The sequence below is a fragment of the Photinus pyralis genome, unplaced genomic scaffold (assembly GCF_008802855.1).
Source record: "Photinus pyralis isolate 1611_PpyrPB1 unplaced genomic scaffold, Ppyr1.3 Ppyr1.4_LG2, whole genome shotgun sequence".
NCBI lineage: Eukaryota > Metazoa > Arthropoda > Insecta > Coleoptera > Lampyridae > Photinus > Photinus pyralis.
The window spans coordinates 14967148-14984036 of record NW_022170403.1 but is presented as its reverse complement, the minus strand read 5'-3'; the positions used below and the strand labels follow the sequence as shown (position 1 = coordinate 14984036).

The 16889-nt window shown below is 40.9% G+C and overlaps 1 protein-coding gene and 1 long non-coding RNA gene across 2 annotated transcripts; both read right to left on the bottom strand.

Annotated features, from left to right (window-relative positions):
- Positions 1-6048: 6048 nt before the first annotated feature.
- Positions 6049-6963, bottom strand: LOC116163844. Its single transcript, XM_031477974.1, has one exon. It carries the CDS (start codon positions 6961-6963, stop codon positions 6049-6051), a length of 915 nt encoding a protein of 304 aa, XP_031333834.1.
- A 3393-nt stretch (positions 6964-10356) lies between these two features.
- On the bottom strand, positions 10357-15153 carry LOC116164373. The gene is made up of 3 exons (XR_004143883.1): positions 11228-15153; positions 10973-11173; positions 10357-10896 (listed from the first exon to the last, which is right to left on the bottom strand). It is a non-coding gene; the product is annotated as an uncharacterized LOC116164373 (long non-coding RNA).
- Between the last annotated feature and the right edge of the window lie 1736 nt (positions 15154-16889).

The following is a 16889-nucleotide window of genomic DNA, read 5'->3' as shown; positions in this document are numbered from 1 at the left end:
TTTGTTCTCTCTTTGAAAGTAGATCAAGATAGCCTTTGGATGACATTTTACAGATTTGAATTGAAATTGCCTTTGACAGTAAGTTTAGTGTGAGTGTGAACGTAATGATTCAATTCGATCAAGAAAATACAGAAGCTATTCCTAGCGAAATTCAGCACCTAACGCCCCAGAATAGGTACTAAGGAATCCAAGTCAAGTATTTGGAAGCAGTTTACTGACTTTTACTTTGAAAAAAGTTATGAATTCGATAGGGAAAACATAATTATCTGTGAAGGAATTGGCAATGATTATGGATTTAATATCTACCCCAATTCTGCTAGAATATTTTCTTATAACGCGGACAAGTGAGGTTTTATGTCAAAACGTTCTCTTATGACGTCAAAAAATTTCCACTGTAATTCGCTCTAGGTTACCCCTGCAGGTAAAAATTTCCGATAAATACCTCGGTTACCATGATAACGTGAGACGAAATCTGCATTTCATTGGTCGAAAATGGTGGGTGTGAAATTTTCTTAAGTAATTGCACAAGTGGGACAAAATTACCGATAATTTTTTTGAACGCATGTTGTCTAAAAACTGCATGAGTTTATTTTCATATTTTGGCGAAAGAGCCCGACACCGAAAATGACCGAATACGGTTTTTTACTGACAACATGCTTGAATAAAAAATTATCAGGTTTATTTTGATGCACGAGTGTAATTTGGTGGACTATTCAATTCATCTAACATTTGTCACATTTCAACCAGTGAAATGTCTCGATTTCAAATTGCTGCGCCAATGGGAACGAATTATAGTGATAATTCAGCGATAATTTCACGTGTGGTATTTCAGCGACAATTCAACTCATGTATAAAAAATCGCATAAGCCGCAGTGAAATTGTCACTTTGACAGCGGCAAAAGTTACTTGCAACTTTTCCAGCGACAAATGCACTAGTGGTTTTTTCACTTATTCATTTTCGAACCAATTATCGCATTACCCTTTCCCATATGACTAGTTTGACGTCTGTCAATAATTGATTAATTTGGTGAATTTCTTGTTCGTTAAATTGTCCTGCCGAATTACACTCGAGGTTTGTATTTAAACCGAGTAAATTTGGGTTGTGGCAATTCAAATCTGTTTCCTTTTAGCAATTGGACTCGAAAAACTGTCAACCTAAAAATGCTCCACCTGCGGTGTCGCATTTTTATTAGTTGACAGTTTTTCTCGTCTAATTACTAGGCAACAGATTTTCATTACCTAAACAACCCAAATTTACTCGGTAAAATACAAACCTCTTGTGCAATTATAAGTGATAATTTCACGTGTGGTATTTCAGCGACAATTCAATGCGATTATTCAATGACATTTGTCAAACTTCCACCAGTGAAATGTAGCGAAATTTTGTCGTATTAACCGGAACATTCTTCTTAGTTTGTTAATCAATTTCGACAACCGACTTATCACCACATGTTTTAATTTAATCACTCATAACGAATTAGCTTGGAGCACAAAAGTTCAATAGCAAAATGAAAAGCAACTTCCATAATTTATTTTGACGTTTATTGTTGTCATGGAAATACATTCGCGTGGTTAATTATGCTTAATTTTTCTTTTGATTCATTGAATAGTCCTCCGAATACCATTCGTAGTCGAAGTATTTGTAGATTATTTTTGAGCTGCTGCTCCACTCATGCTAGTTACGCTTTTTAATACCACTCGCGCTAGTTACGCTTTTTAATACCACTCGCGCAAGCGCTCGTGGTATTAATCAGCGTAACTAGCATTCGTGACAGCACCTCAAAAATATTCGACAATACTTCGACTACTTATGGTATTATATATGAATATTTCCCGAACAAACATTACTTGTCAAATTGACGTTACCTACTTAAATTGTCGGTGTACTGTATCACAGCCGTCTATAATTACAAGCCATGCTGAGAAGTTTGGCAACTTTGTTCGAAAGTCAATCGGTGGGCCGATATAAGTTTTAATGGCGTCTTGTTGCTCTTGAAAAATGGCATTTTTCCTCTCTCCTGTGTTTCACCTTGGCGGTTTTAATATAGAAGAAAGATACTTAGGCAGCTTATAATTGTACATATATTTTATTTATTTACAAAAATGGATAATAACATTTTTATTTGACTTTAAAATTCGGAACGCTGTAAATTGGTAACTGCATCATAATGTGTTTTCCCTCGAGATCTCCGAAATTGGTGAACTTCTGTCGAAACAGGTCGAGGTGAAGCACACGCTTGAGCACTTAATTTCGGTAAAAGGACAGTAAATCGCTACGCATCAGCGAGGTGTTATCAACGACCAGGTGTGATTCGGAATGGCAGACTTTAAGCCAGTCACTACTCCAGTGGGTCTAGGTACGTAGCTTTTATAGAGGGGAGCCCCGTAGACTTCAAATTCCCGTACCATGAACTCTTGGGAATAAGTTGAAAGGTTCCTTCAGAAAATCGATTTGACATGTCCCTGCTAGAATACCTGAAATACAAACTAATTGTATTTTTTCACGATAAACACGTACCGTACTTACGTACCACGTAGTGTGTAGGTCATATTTGAGCTTGTACAGGTACTTTGAACAAATACAAGTGCTTGTAAAGGGTCCAGTAAGGAGTAGCCTGCTTTAGAGGTTATGACAACAAATCGATATATTTCGCTAAGCAACTTACCTGAATAATAATTCCTGTTCATCCCATACGGAGTAACACAAATTGTCGCAATCTCGCTCTGTTAAAACAGGTAAATAGGAATATTACACCCAAAACACGTATAAAATACACCTGAAATCTGTCAGGTTGAATTAGGAAATCGGCCTACCATGCAGTGTTGCCATAATTCTCAGCACGGCTTGTAATTATAGACGGTTGTGACTGTATTATCAAAGTGTCCAATGGAGTTGCCATGGAGATGAACTGTGCAATTATCGCAGTGCTCTTTCGCTTTCTACAATGCAATTACCGCTGTAATTGAGCGATAATTGCACACCTCATATGGGATTCATTACATATGAGGGAAATATTCTCCTAAATCCATACATCTGCCATTTCCTAATAGACTTTTTGGTATAGGTGAACATTAGCAGGAAATAGTATAAAATTAAAAAAAATTTTAGGTATAATACGGTTGGGTCTACAGTATAAATAAAGTCACATCCGTCAATGCTAACAAAACTTCTTACCCAGACCATTTTTTAGCGTAGTAAACATGTTAGCATTGTAAGGAAATTAATTATTTCATGTATTCATAACCCAAGTTTTTTGTTAATTTAACTGTAAGGAAACTAAAAGGGAATTAGAAACGCGGTTATAAATTTTATTTCAAATGCAAATAAAGTAAATTAATATTTATGTTATATGTGTGTATATTCGGGATGAGTAAATGAAGCGGGTCATCGTAAGTAAAATAAGAGCAAGGAGAGCGAGTTAGATATACAGAAAAACGCAAGTACGATGAATTAACGCAGACACTCGATGTTATCACTCAAATATATCTTTGGCACTTTCAAAATGGGTTTGAAATTTCAATAAACAAGTCGGCCATTGTAATATTTACTAGACATAGACTACCCAACAATAACACTATTGCCTTGTCAAAAGAGGATTTTAAAACACACAAGCAAATAAAATATTTGGGAATGATACTTGACGAAAACCTTTCATGGAAATTTCATATTGAACACTTGCTCAACAGATGTAATAAAGGTCTAAATTTTCTTAAAATGGTAGTAAAAACGTGGTGGGGAGCGGACATCAAAGCGGCTCTTATCTTTTATAGAGCATATTTACGCTCAGTTATAGAATACGGATGTACGCTGTATGGGTCTGCTTTGTTAAAAAAAATCGACGTGTATCAGAATACAATCATACGCATTTGTCTGGGTGCCATGAAATCAACTCCTACCTATTCACTTTACGCTGAAGCCTGTGAAACCCCGTTAAAACACAGAAGAACATATTTTAGTGAAAAATTCCTCTCAAAAATTTATATCTTAAACAAAGTCTTATTTTCAAACATAATCACACTAAATACTTTTGATTTAGTCAGTGACTACTGGAAAAAGAAAAATTCTCCGCCTCTGTCTAGCAGTTCAGTAATGCTATGAGGAATTAATTAAAGTTCACAATATAGGAAAAGTTGATGAATTTAGGGATCTCATCGCGCTCTTAAAACCAATAACGTTTGTTAAACCCCAATATGATCAAGATAGACACATAAATCACAACATTCTTGCAAAAGCCTTGTCTGCATGGGACAACGCGGTGATCGCGTATACTGATGCGTCCAAAACATCTTGTGGTTCAGGTTTTGCCTTCTATATTCCTTCCAAAAATGTACAAGAATTATACCGAATAAACGACCAACTTTCAATCTTCAGCTTGGAAGCAATAGCAATATAAGAGGCCCTATGCTTTATACAAGATGCCAGATATAGTAAGGTTGTTATAGCATCTGACTCTTTATCGGTATTGGAAAACCTTCAAAGCCTCAACTTACAAATTACAAAAACAAACCTGTTCATTCTAAAAATAAAAAAAAATGGTCAACTGCTTGGAACAAAAAAACACTCTAATCTATTTTATTTATGTAAAATCACATATAGGGTTACGAAATAATGAACAAGTCTCGGTTGGCAGCCAAATTCGACACTTACAAAGGCAGCTATCAAATACCTTTGTGTGATTTTAATTCAAACAGGAAAGCGCATTTATTTTCATTGTGGGCTTCAGACTGGCAGGAATTTTGTACCAATCGCCCAACGCGATACACAATGTTGCATCCTACACTACCTAAAGAACACTGGCACACACATTTACCTACACCTACCGAGAATATTTCAAACCACGATTGCCAGAATGAAATTTGGACATGCAGCTTACCCTGAACACCTTTTAAGAATAAACGTACTACCAAATAGTGCATGCAAGCATTGCGGAATGGTTGGAAGTCTAGACCACATCTTCTTTCCTCATAGCATTACTGAACTGCTAAACAAAGAGGCGGAGAATTTTTCTTTTTCCAGTAATCACTGACTAAATCAGAAGTATTTAGTGTGATTATGTTTGAAAATAAGACTTTGTTTAAGATATAAATTTTTGAGAGGAATTTTTCACTAAAATATGTTCTTCTGTGTTTTACGGGGTTTCACAGGCTTCAGCGTAAAGTAAATAGGTAGGAGTTGATTTCATGGCATCCAGACAAATGCATATGATTGTATTCTGATACACGTCGATTTTTTTTTTAACAAAGTACTGCTAGCAGACCCATACAGCGTACATCCGTATTCTATAACTGAGCGCAAATATGCTCTATAAAAGAGAAGAGCCACTTTGATGTCCGCTCCCCACCACGTTTTTACTACCATTTTAAGAAAATTTAGACCTTTATTACATCTGTTGAGCAAGTGTTCAATATGAAATTTCCATTAAAGGTTTTCGCTTTTTCATGTTTAATAGAATTTTTAGCAGATGGAAATATAACTTTGTAAATTTAAAAAAAAAACTACAATAACGAAGCTGGTTGAATGACCACTGGTTCAAGCCAAAAAAAAATATTGAATGACAAAGTTTGTGATAGTGCGGAGTGGGTATTTATATCATTTGTCGTTGTAAGATAAAGAGCTCATTGGGTCAAAATTTACAAAGGCGATACCTATAAATATGAATGTAAATACTGGAAAAACAGCAGTTAAGCGGCGTTACACAGTATTAAATCTGCGCCGGTCGTTTTTGGCAAAGCGCGTCATGCAATCTCCATCGAGCCACCGTCGGGCTGTGGATGCTTCGCCTGTTACCGGGTATGAATAACGTGGCGGTTTAAATACATATATTACACTATATACACAGTCAAAAGACAAGAACAACGTATGTACAATATTCGATGGCGCGTATCAAACTACTTAGAGTAGCGGTACGGAAATGGTGAGTTGCCCTAGGCCTCAATCTGCCTACTCCTAGGGTTGATCCAAGACGCTCGATCGATGGATCCCCTTAGTGCTGTCGGTTGGTGCTTATATAGGTAGCCGCCGTTAATCCCCAGTATAGTAGGCTCCGCCTACTGAGTAAGGGTAACAGTTCCCCCCCGCTTCGAAGGATTCGGCGGCTGGTGGTTGGACGTGGCTGGCTGCGCCCTGTTAGCTTCCTGTGCTGGTTGGATTCGTTGCGGTATGTTGTAGTGGCGGGATGTTCTTTTGTGGCGTGGTGGTGTGGGCGAGATGGCGGGTCTTGGTGGTGGGTGAGGTGTTCCTCGATCTGGCGGTGGCGGTTCCCGTGCGGCCTCTCTACGATTGGGGGCTGGTCGTAGGTCATGGATATGGACCTTCACCTGTTCTCTGTCTCGCTGGATGAAATATGAGTTTGTGCCTGCGTTGGCGATTACTCTATATGGCCCTTTCCATTTTCGCTGAAATTCTCCCGTTGCGAGGTCTCGGGATCTCTCCATTACTTCGTCCCCTGTTTGGAACTGCACCCTGGTTGGTCCGAAGTTCGCGTACCTGGATCGGTAGCGGTGCTGGTTGCGGTGGACTGTCCGGATCCGTTCCTCGCGTTCTTCACCTTGGCCGATGGGAGTTGCCGGGGCTTGAGTCGCATGCCATTCTCCTGGGCTGGGGAGTTCATATCCAAGCAGGGCATTGCTCGGCGTCGTTCCCGTGGCGGCATTTTTTCTCGTCCGGGGGGTGAAGAGGATGATGGGGAGTTTCCTGTCCCACATCTGTGAAGCCTCCCCGTCGAGGTGTATGCGTAATCCTTTCTTAATTTCCTGGTTCCGCCTCTCCACTGGGCTAGCTGTCGTCCAATGGTAGCACCCCCAGTGTCGGAATGCGGCATCCCAGGTGACGGAGATGAATTGTGGGCCATTGTCGGAAACTATCGCCCTTGGGAACCCGTATCGTCCGAATACTTCATTCTCCAGCCGATTGACTACAGCGTCGGTGGTGGTTAGCCGGAGAGGGAAAGCTTCTACCCACATGCTGTATAGGTCCGTCACTACCAGTATGAACCGATTTCCCAGATGTGAGGTGGTGTATAGGTCGACGGAAATCTCCTCCCACGGACGACTGGGTTGTCGTGGTCAGACAGTGGCTTCCTGAATGGGTCCTCGCTTTGCCACGGTGCATACCCAACAGTTCCGCACGTAGTTCCTAACGTCTTCTTCCATTTTCGGCCAGTGGTAGTGGGAGTATATGGCCCGTTCTGTTTCTTCCGCTCCTGGGTGGCCTGCTGTTGGTGAATCGTGGTACGCGTGCAGGACTGCTTCTTTCATGTCGACGGGTACTACCAGAAGATCTCCGTGGTTGGATTTGCGGTAGAGATATCCGTCGTGGGAAGTGTAGTTCTGGAAGAAACGGTTTTGGGCGGGGTCCGCGGGCCCGTTGTCCTGGATTAGGTTCCACGTAGTTATCAAATTGCCAGCGGGTGGATTGTTTCTCTGGCTTTGCTTCACGCTGTCGGCAAGTTCTGCCACTTCGATGTTGGCGAGGAATGGTGGCCCTGTGTCGTCCCTGTCTGCATGGTGCGGAGGGCGGTGGTAGGAGGCGACAGGTAGTCGGGGAGTTCGTTTTCCTTGCCGGGGCAATGTATCACGTCGAAGGAGAATTCTTGCAGTCTCAGGGCCCATCTGGTAAGTTTACTCTTGTCGTCCTTCGTTCGGTCTAACCAAAGGAGCGCTCGACTGTCCGTTTTGAGTGTGAACTTTCTGTCCTCCAGGTATGGTTGGTATCGCTTGACCGCCCAGACGACCGCCAGACACTCTTGTTCATTCACATGATACTTGCTCTGTGCTCCGTTTAGTTTTGCGCTCGCGTAACTTATGATGTTGCGCTGGTTGGGGCGGGGCTCCTGGTAGAGTACGGCTGCGATGCCTTTGCTACTGGCGTCAGTTTGTAGGATGAACTGCAACTTGAAGTCCGGACGGCACAGCTTAAGGGGTTGGCTGATGGCGTTTTTCAGTTGAACGAATGCTTGAGTGGCTGCTTCGGTCCATCGGTACGGCGTGTTCTTTCGTAGTAGGTCGTCGAGAGGGCCTTGCATTTCTGCGCATCGCGGGACGTAGTCTCGGATCCAATTAGTCAGTCCCAGGAAACTACGCAGCTGCTTCCTTGTTTTAGGCGCTTCGGCGGTGCGGATGGCCTCGACGTGCTCCCGTAGCGGTTTGTTGCCGTCTGCTTCAATGGTGTGACCAAGGTACTGAATGGATTGTACCCCAAAACGGCATTTCTCTACCGATAGTCGTAGCCTGTGGTGCTGCAATCGCTCTAGCACTAGATGGAGGTGTTCTTCCCAGGTCTGCGAGTACACAATGATGTCGTCTAGGTAGACCATTGCGAATTTGTGTAGATATCCTGGCAGGACTTCTTGTGTCATCAGCTTTTGGAATGTTGCTGGCGCATTCTTCAGGCCGAAGGGCATCACTCCGAATTGATAGGCGGCTCCGTCAGGTGTCGTGAAGGCGGTTAAAGGTTTGGACGCATCATCCAGTGGTACTTGCCAGTATCCCGATTTTAGGTCCAGGGTTGAGAAGATCTTTGCGATCCCCAGGTCCCTTAAGGTCTCGTGGATAACGGGTAGGTTTGAGCTTTCGTTCAGCCGTCGGTAGTCCACACAGAACCGTGGTTTGCCGTCCTTTTTTTTCACAATGACTACCGGTGAGCTGTAGTCCGATATACTGGGCTCTATGATTCGCGCGGCCAGCATGGTCTCTACTTCTTCCGTGATGGCCCTCTTCTTGTCTGGAGAGTAACGATACGGTGGTAGTCGGAAAGGCGTGTCTTGCTTCAGGGTGATCTTATGTGTGGTGGATGCTGTGGTGGTTGCGGAGGCGTCTCCTGTGAGCGTTGTCTCAAAGTTTCGCGCGAGTTTGGCCCACTGATCCTTCAGGTGTGATGGGAAACCGTGCTTGACCTCGGTAATGGGGGTCCCTTGCCGTCGGGTGGGTTGGGTGGTAGCGCGATTCCAGTGCACCGTCTGTCTGCTTTCCGTGCCCCAATGTACACATCCACGCTCGTAATCGATGACGGCTTTCTGGTGGCGTAACCAAGCTTGTCCAAGAATCACTGGCGCGACGAGCGACGGTGTCACCAGGAAGACGCCCTGATAACTTTCTCCTTCCACTTGGTACTGGATGGTTGTGGTTCCGACTATCTGTAGACGGTGGCTGGGATCAGCTAATGTGGCTGCGTCCTCCGTGTACTTCTGGATCTTGTGGGCAAACTCGCGTCGGATGAAGTTATGTGTCGATCCTGTGTCGAGTAGGGCGGCCAGCTCTTTATTGTTGGTCGTCAGCGTTATAGTCGGAAGACCTCCATCGTTTGCGGTTTCAATTAGTTGAATGGCCGGGTGTTTGATCCGGCCCCTGATCCGTTTTCCTGGTCCTGTTGTCGGTTAGCTAGGACGGGGCAGTCCCGGTGGAAGTGATACTGAGAGCAGTAACGGCATTTAGGTACGTTCGGTGGGCGTTGTGGGTTGCTGATAGTATCGACGGCGGCTGGTCGACTGCGGCTCCTTATGTCCTCTTCAATCTCGGTGGCCAGTTGTACTAGGTCCAGCATCGTCTCGGGCATGTGACTTCGAAGGTGGCAGCGTATGTCCGGATGTAGCAGATCGCGGACTAAGTGTAGGTGGTTGTGCATCGAGATGTTGAGCCTCCTTGCGATGCGGACTTTTCGTTGTAGGAAGGTGTTGCACGATTCTGTCCTCTGCTCTCTGGCGAAAAATTCGGCGTGCAGCTTCCCGGTTTGTCTGCGATCGTCGTACTTTTTCAGGAACTGGGTGTTTAGTTCGGTGTAGTCAGTAGGAGGTTCCCTGTTTGTGCTTGCTGTTTCCTCGATTTTCTGAAGGAACGGCTTTGGGTCGTCCAGGAGATCTCCGCTGTATGTCGGCAGGTCCTTTTGTTCGGGGAGCAGTTATCGTCGAAGGTAATGGGGTCGGTGGCGGCAGTGTGGTGATTGGTTTCGTTTCCGGAGCTGTGGCAGGTGGAGGCCGTCACAGTGCTTGATTCGGCTTCTGTGGTTTGTGTTGGCGGTGGTGGTGCCTTCCTCTTCCGTGCTCGGGTTTTCATAGGCATCGTTGATTGTGTTGATTGGCGCCACTGGGACTGTTGGACCGGGTCCAGGCCGGTGGTGGTGGCGATGATGGTGGTCGGCTGCTGTCGGTTAGAGTGGTGGTGGTTTAAGCGCGTTGCTTAACAAGTTCGAAGACGTTGGGCGCAATTGTTACCGGGTAGAATAACGTGGCGGTTTAAATAACATATACTACACTATATACACAGTCAAAAGACAAGAACAACGTATGTACAATATTCGATGGCGCGTATCAAACTACTTAGAGTAGCGGTACGGAAATGGTGAGTTGCCTTAGGCCTCAATCTGCCTACTCCTAGGGTTGATCCAAGACGCTCGATCGATGGATCCCCTTAGTGCTGTCGGTTGGTGCTTATATAGGTAGCCGCCGTTAATCCCCAGTATAGTAGGCTCCGCCTACTGAGTAAGGGTAACACTCCCCACAATTCTACAGTCGGTCCGTGCAAAAAACACCTAGAGGGTTAATAATTTCCATTCTGAATAAAAGCCGTGGCCGAACGCATCTAAAACTACTGGTACATAAATATTAAAGGTATTTATGATCAATTGCTCTAACGCGTTGTAGTATTGCCGCTTTTCATAGTGTTACCACCTGTAGTCTGGGAGATTAGGAAAAAAGTTCGCACTTTTGAGTAAAGCTATGAAATTCAGTACGAAAATCATCAACATTTGTAGTATTAATGAATGAAAATGCCTTCACTACGTCGCCAAGACGCCGGTTTCAAGCTTCAAAGAAGTTTTCTTCCTACGCCCGTAGAAATTGGAGACGGGGTCACAGCCAGTGATCGCGTGAAACATCGGAAGGGCTGCTGATCTTGATCGACCTGCAAAAAGTTGAAAGTTTATATGCGCATGTTCCGATAAAAAGCACAGCATCAAAACCTTCTCCTTAAGACTTACCGAGAGAGTGTGCAAGAAAGTGCACTGAGATGTTGGTTACTTCCGGCACCAAAGTACAACCCAGGTTCTTGCAAGGTGGAAATGGCGTGTATATAACAGATATTGCTATTATTAGTAAATCTGCATCTAAAAACGATTTTGCCAAGTTTCGGATTTTTCCAGATATCTCCGAAAGTAGTCGGAATTTTTTAAGTTTGAAAACTGCATTTTGTTAATCATCAAAATACGCAACTTTGCCAAATTTAAACTACCTACCTATCTCTTACAGTTCTCGAAATCCCCATAGTGGCCCTCGAATTTGAATCACCTTGTATAGGAATTTGTATATGTACCTGTTTGTCACACACTATGATAAGTGCAACAGAGCCACCTATTTTCTTGGGAGTTAGCTCGGACCCATGCAAAAAGTTTGGCTCTAAACACCTTTCGGCGGCGCCCTAATGTCCTAAACCGGTCAGACACGCACAAGGTATAACAAAGTTGTACGGTCTTATGTTTATGCATTAATAAATGTTAAAAAAATACAGGTCATGGAACGTTTTGCAAGCCTCAATTATCAGTGGGTTCTAAAACGGCCGACGCGTCAGCTGTCCTATATACAGCAGCTATTAACACATGCGCATATGCATACCTTGTCTCATTGTACCATGGGCAAAAATAGATAGCGATGGAAAATTGGTAAGTATGGATAAAATTCCAGTTTTCTACTTATTAACAAAAGAAATTAAAGACTAGTGAAATACAGGGTGAGCCATTATTGTGTGGGTTGGAGATTGTGGATTTATCAACGCGCATATTAAAATTCATTGTCGGGTAATGTCGAAGGACCCTTAAGGTTACAATCTCAAAATATTTCCAACGAAATTTCAATTGTTATTCAGTGTGATTTATATCAATGTTGCATGTTGATAAATGAAACCCCCTGTATATTATTACATATTTAGATTGCTTGGTAAATTTTAGTGTGACTTTATGTATTACAACATGAGATCTAAAATTAGTGGTTTAGTCGCAATCCGTCACTTTTTCATAAAGTAGAAGTCCAGTAAAAATTGAATATCGCAGTTGTCCTAAAACTTAGAAGGCCGTGACCCTGTAGTGTTATACTAATCATGAAATGTACTAACATACGCCGAACGGCTAAAGTTAAACTTCTTTTGTGTTAAAAGAGATCACTCCGTCAATTTTCAAAACTTCAATCAAAGATAACTTGATTTTTTTTAATGGAACTACTATAAATTGACCAGCGCGTTCTCCAGACCTTACACCACTTGCCTTCTTATGAGGATACGTGGAAGGAACTGTATGCAAAGAAGGCACAAGAAAAAAAGAGAATATGATAATGGGCATTCGTAGTGCTTTCGCATCCATAACGCCAGCTGCGCTTCGTCGTGTCAAAGAATGATTTTCTAAACTCATTGACAAATGTTTGTTCTTGAATATCTATTGAAATAGTTCTTATTCTCCTCTTATTCTTATGGTTTTTGTTTTGTATTATTTGGAGAACATTTGTTATAATTTCAATTGTTTTTACTTTTTAAGGGCCTACTCATTACTGAAAGGCTTTGAAAATCGAAAATCTGTAAATTATTAGAAATTGTTGAATTACAAAACATATGCAAAAGATAAATATCAACATGCTTATATTATTAAAAAGGTAATAAAATCCTACATTTCGTGCGATAAAAAAACCTGGTAGTTCTATTTAAAAAAATCAAGTTACCTTTGATTGAAATTTTGAAAATTGACGGAGTGATTTCTTTTAAAGTTCTAACACAAAAGAAGTGACGGATACAGGGAGTTCCATTTAAAAAAATGCAACTTTGATATAAATCACCCCCTGTATAACAATTGCAATTTCGTTCAAAATATTTTTAGGTGGGTCCTTCAACATGCTCCGACAATCAATTTTAAATATGGGCGTTAGTAAACCCACAATCTTCCGCACACACACTAACGGCCCACCCTGTATACTTGGCAACGTGCACTTCTAATTTTGAAATCGTGTATTTTCATTATAAATTCAACATGAGAATGTGGCATAAGGTAACGTATTGAATAAGAACCTCCTAAAGAACCTATAAAACTTTGCAACCTGCTCTAACTTTAAAAGCTAAGTCAACCCTGTAATAATATGAACGATAATTCTACCTAGCACTATTATTTTTAGCTTCCCAGCCTGAGCTACATAAGTGGCTATTGCGTTCACTGTTTCTTTTTGGACACATGTTCCGTCTGTACGTATGTGCTAGGTTTCATTACAAAAAAACGGAGAAAGTTAAAAAACCAAAATATTTTTTTCGGCAAAACAGTTATTTTGATTTCGTTATAATTTTGGCAGTGTATATTAGGCATATAAGACTGGCAAAAACGTTTTTTTTTAACTGGTTTGAGCTTGGAAGATGTTCTGTCAAGAATTTGACACCAGGATTTTAAGTGAATTTGGTGGCTTCGTATTCTACAACCCCACTGAAATTTTGTCAACAACCCCTGCTTGTAAATATTAATTAATACATCTTTCCAGGAATAGTATGCCAACCTCAGAAGATAAAGACCACTACCACTTTAATTTTTTTGTGAAGAAAAACGCGCTCTCTTGACCTAGTGTAGTTTTGCGCTGATCTTTCTTTGTATATTAACCACCCGGTTTTAGAGATTTTAATATCACTCTTTACTGACTTGACCACCACAATCACAAATGTACTTGACCTGAAGAAGTTAAAATCTAGCGTCGTATATTTCTTCTCATAATTATGAGACGAGGCCCCTTACCCTATAGGTAGTGTATGTACTACCTACATACGTTCTTTGTACCTACCTATATTAAAACTACAAGAAAGACCGATTAGTCATTAACACAATGCATTGTTAATTTAACATTAGCTGAAAATTGCATTTAGTAATGTCTAGTAGTCTACGTCTACCACTGTATTTTGGTTGGATGCCTCCTCATAGTCAACTTATTTACAAGCCAATTTCTTCGGCAATAGGTCAAATGATTGGTTTTAATGACGAAGAACTAAAAATGGATTCTGCACTATCGTTCTTACTCAAACAATTCGCACCCAGACATCTAACGCTCGGATACTTCACAACCTAGGATTCGGACCAAAGATAAATCGCATCAGGGCATTTCGCAACCAGAAAATTTGTACCCGGACAATTCGCACTCGAAAAATTTGCCCGGTAAAATTTGCTCTCGCGCGCAGAAAATTCGCAACAAGGGAAATTTGCATCAAAATTCACTCCCAGATAATTCGCACTGTGATAGTTTGTGCCAGGGTAATTCGCAAAGGCTTTCCGCTACCCTAACATTTCGATTTCTGGACGCATCGAACCCGCAAAGTATGTCATCAGAAGAGTTCACATTTTCCTTGTAGCACAGATAAAATACCATTGGGTATTTTATCTGTGCTTGTAGGTTTAGTAGATTCCCGCACTCGAAAAATTGGCATCTGCATAATTCGCATTCAAATAATTCGTGCTAATAGTTATAGTAATAGTTCAGTCTTCATTTTTAATAAAGAGAAAAATGTGCTACTTAGCAGTGGTGCGCTTGCAAATATCTGGAGAACGAAAGGTCGGAATACCCACAATGAGAAACTGGAATGCCAGGAAGAGGCGCATTTGTTGTTTGAGTTACAACTTCAGGTGCGAGAAGAGGTCAAGAGAAGAGAGTGTCGGAATAGAATGGGCTCCTTTTACAAGGTAAAATGAAATGAAACGTATGAATGAGACTACTTGTTGATGTAGACGATGTAGTTCAAACTTTCCACTACATACTTTTGAGACGTCCGAAATCGAGAAGGGGTACTCATATAGGGACAGCAGTAGGTCTGTACGGAACGTATCCGTTGGGGGCGCAAAATTTCAAATCAAGAAAAGACTAGGAGTAGGTATTCACAAAAGAGGAGTAGGTATTACCAGTTTCTCGGTGGAGGCTTGAAAAGCGCAGAATAACTTTCGGCGAACCCCATCGTAATTCGTTTAATACCTTTATTGTTTTTGTTTTTATGTACCAACGGCATAGAGATGTGTAATATTTGGTGTTGAGACGCATCAGTAGATGGACAGACACTAACATCTTATTGTGTGGTTTCATAAAGCGCGAATAATGCATAATAGTCCAGGAAATAGAGACTGAAAATGGACCATTTCCTGCAAAACGAGAAGTAGTTCCAATTTTTTTTGCATGTCATGAAAGACTATCTGGTGATTAAGAATCCAAGTTTTCGACTCCCCACCCCTTGTGCTTCCCCTGTACCACCCGTAAAACCAAAGAAATTTGGTTGGTTTTTTAGTTTTTCAATCATATCTTTTATTTAAGTTCATTTTACAAAAAAATATTGTTATCAGAAATTGTAGACCATAAAATTCTACACAACTTTGATGTACACTACTTTTTTGTGAAATGTTTATTAACAGCGATATAGAGCTTCAGAGTTGCTTATATTTTTAAGAACTCTAAAATTTGTATGTAGATGTTTTAACCAAAATTTTATACTTTATCTCTATAATTAAGAGTTTTATGAGAAAATATCTTCAACTTATCGTGGCATAAATACCTTTACGCTGCACCCTTACCAAAGGGGATGCATAATAATTCAACTTTCAACCCTTGCTAGTGGGGATATTTGAATCACTGTGAGATTTTAGGGCTTTCTAATATACGTTTGAAACAAAAAATTATCTCACTTCAGTTCAGCTTCATCCTCCATATCCTTCATCCCCCCCCCCTCCCCCCAACCGCTGTAGGAATAGATATTTAAGAGGAATAGAAAATATTATGTAATAAGCGTTGTATTCTCTGACTAACTTCACAATCGCCACAAGAGCGTTTAAATATCTATTCTTTCCGCGCGGGGGGGAGAGGGGGAGGGGGGTTAAACTGAACTGAAGTGAGACAATTTTTTCATTTCAAAAGTATATTAGAAAGGGCTATAATCTCACAGTAATTCAAATATCCTCACTAGCAAGGGTTGCAAGTTTCATTATTATGCATCCCCTTTGGTAAGGGTGCAGGGTAGAGGGATTTATACCACGATAAATTCAAGTTTTTTCTCATAAAACTCTTAATTATAGTGTAAAAGTATGAAATTTGATTAAAACACCTACATAGAAATTTCAGAATTCTTAAAAATATAACCAACTCTCAAGCTCTATATCTTTTTTAATAAACATTTCACAAAAAAGTAGTGTACATCACAGTTGTGTAGAATTTTATGGTCTACAATTTCTGATAACAATATTTTTTTCTAAAGTGAACTATTAAAAAGATACGATTGAAAAACTAAGAAACCAACCAAATTTCAGGGGTTTTGGGGGTGGTACGGGGGAAGCACAAGGGGTGGGAGGTCGAAAACTTAGATTCTTAACCACCAGATGACTGTCTACGACATGCAAAAGAAATTGGAACTACTTCTCATTTTGCATGCTAAAACCCTCTATTCCCTGGACTAATTGTATTGTGTTTAATCATTGATTAACTTTTTTTATCAATTACCTAAACATAATACTTTTAATATTTGGGAGATTTGACAGAGAGGGACATCGATTTAGAATGAAGGTACAATGTACAACTACTTTTTACAAGTTGCTTTTCGTTTGTCTTGACGTCGTATATCTTGTGGACGACTTTCTATAAAAAAAATTTAATTGATTTATGCACCCATACCATAATGCGTCTTTATTGCAATAATTACTGACGATCTTATGACGTACACATAAATCACTGAAGACATCCTGTACACGAGTTCAGCTACAAAAGTTGTCGGTGTAATTTATTTTTAACGATCTATACAATGCATTTACCTAATGCAATAATTACGTTGTTAAAATATAATTGAAAGGGACGTTTAAAAAATGGTATTAGGTAGCTATAATTAACACTGCAACTTTTCTAAATACATTCAACTTT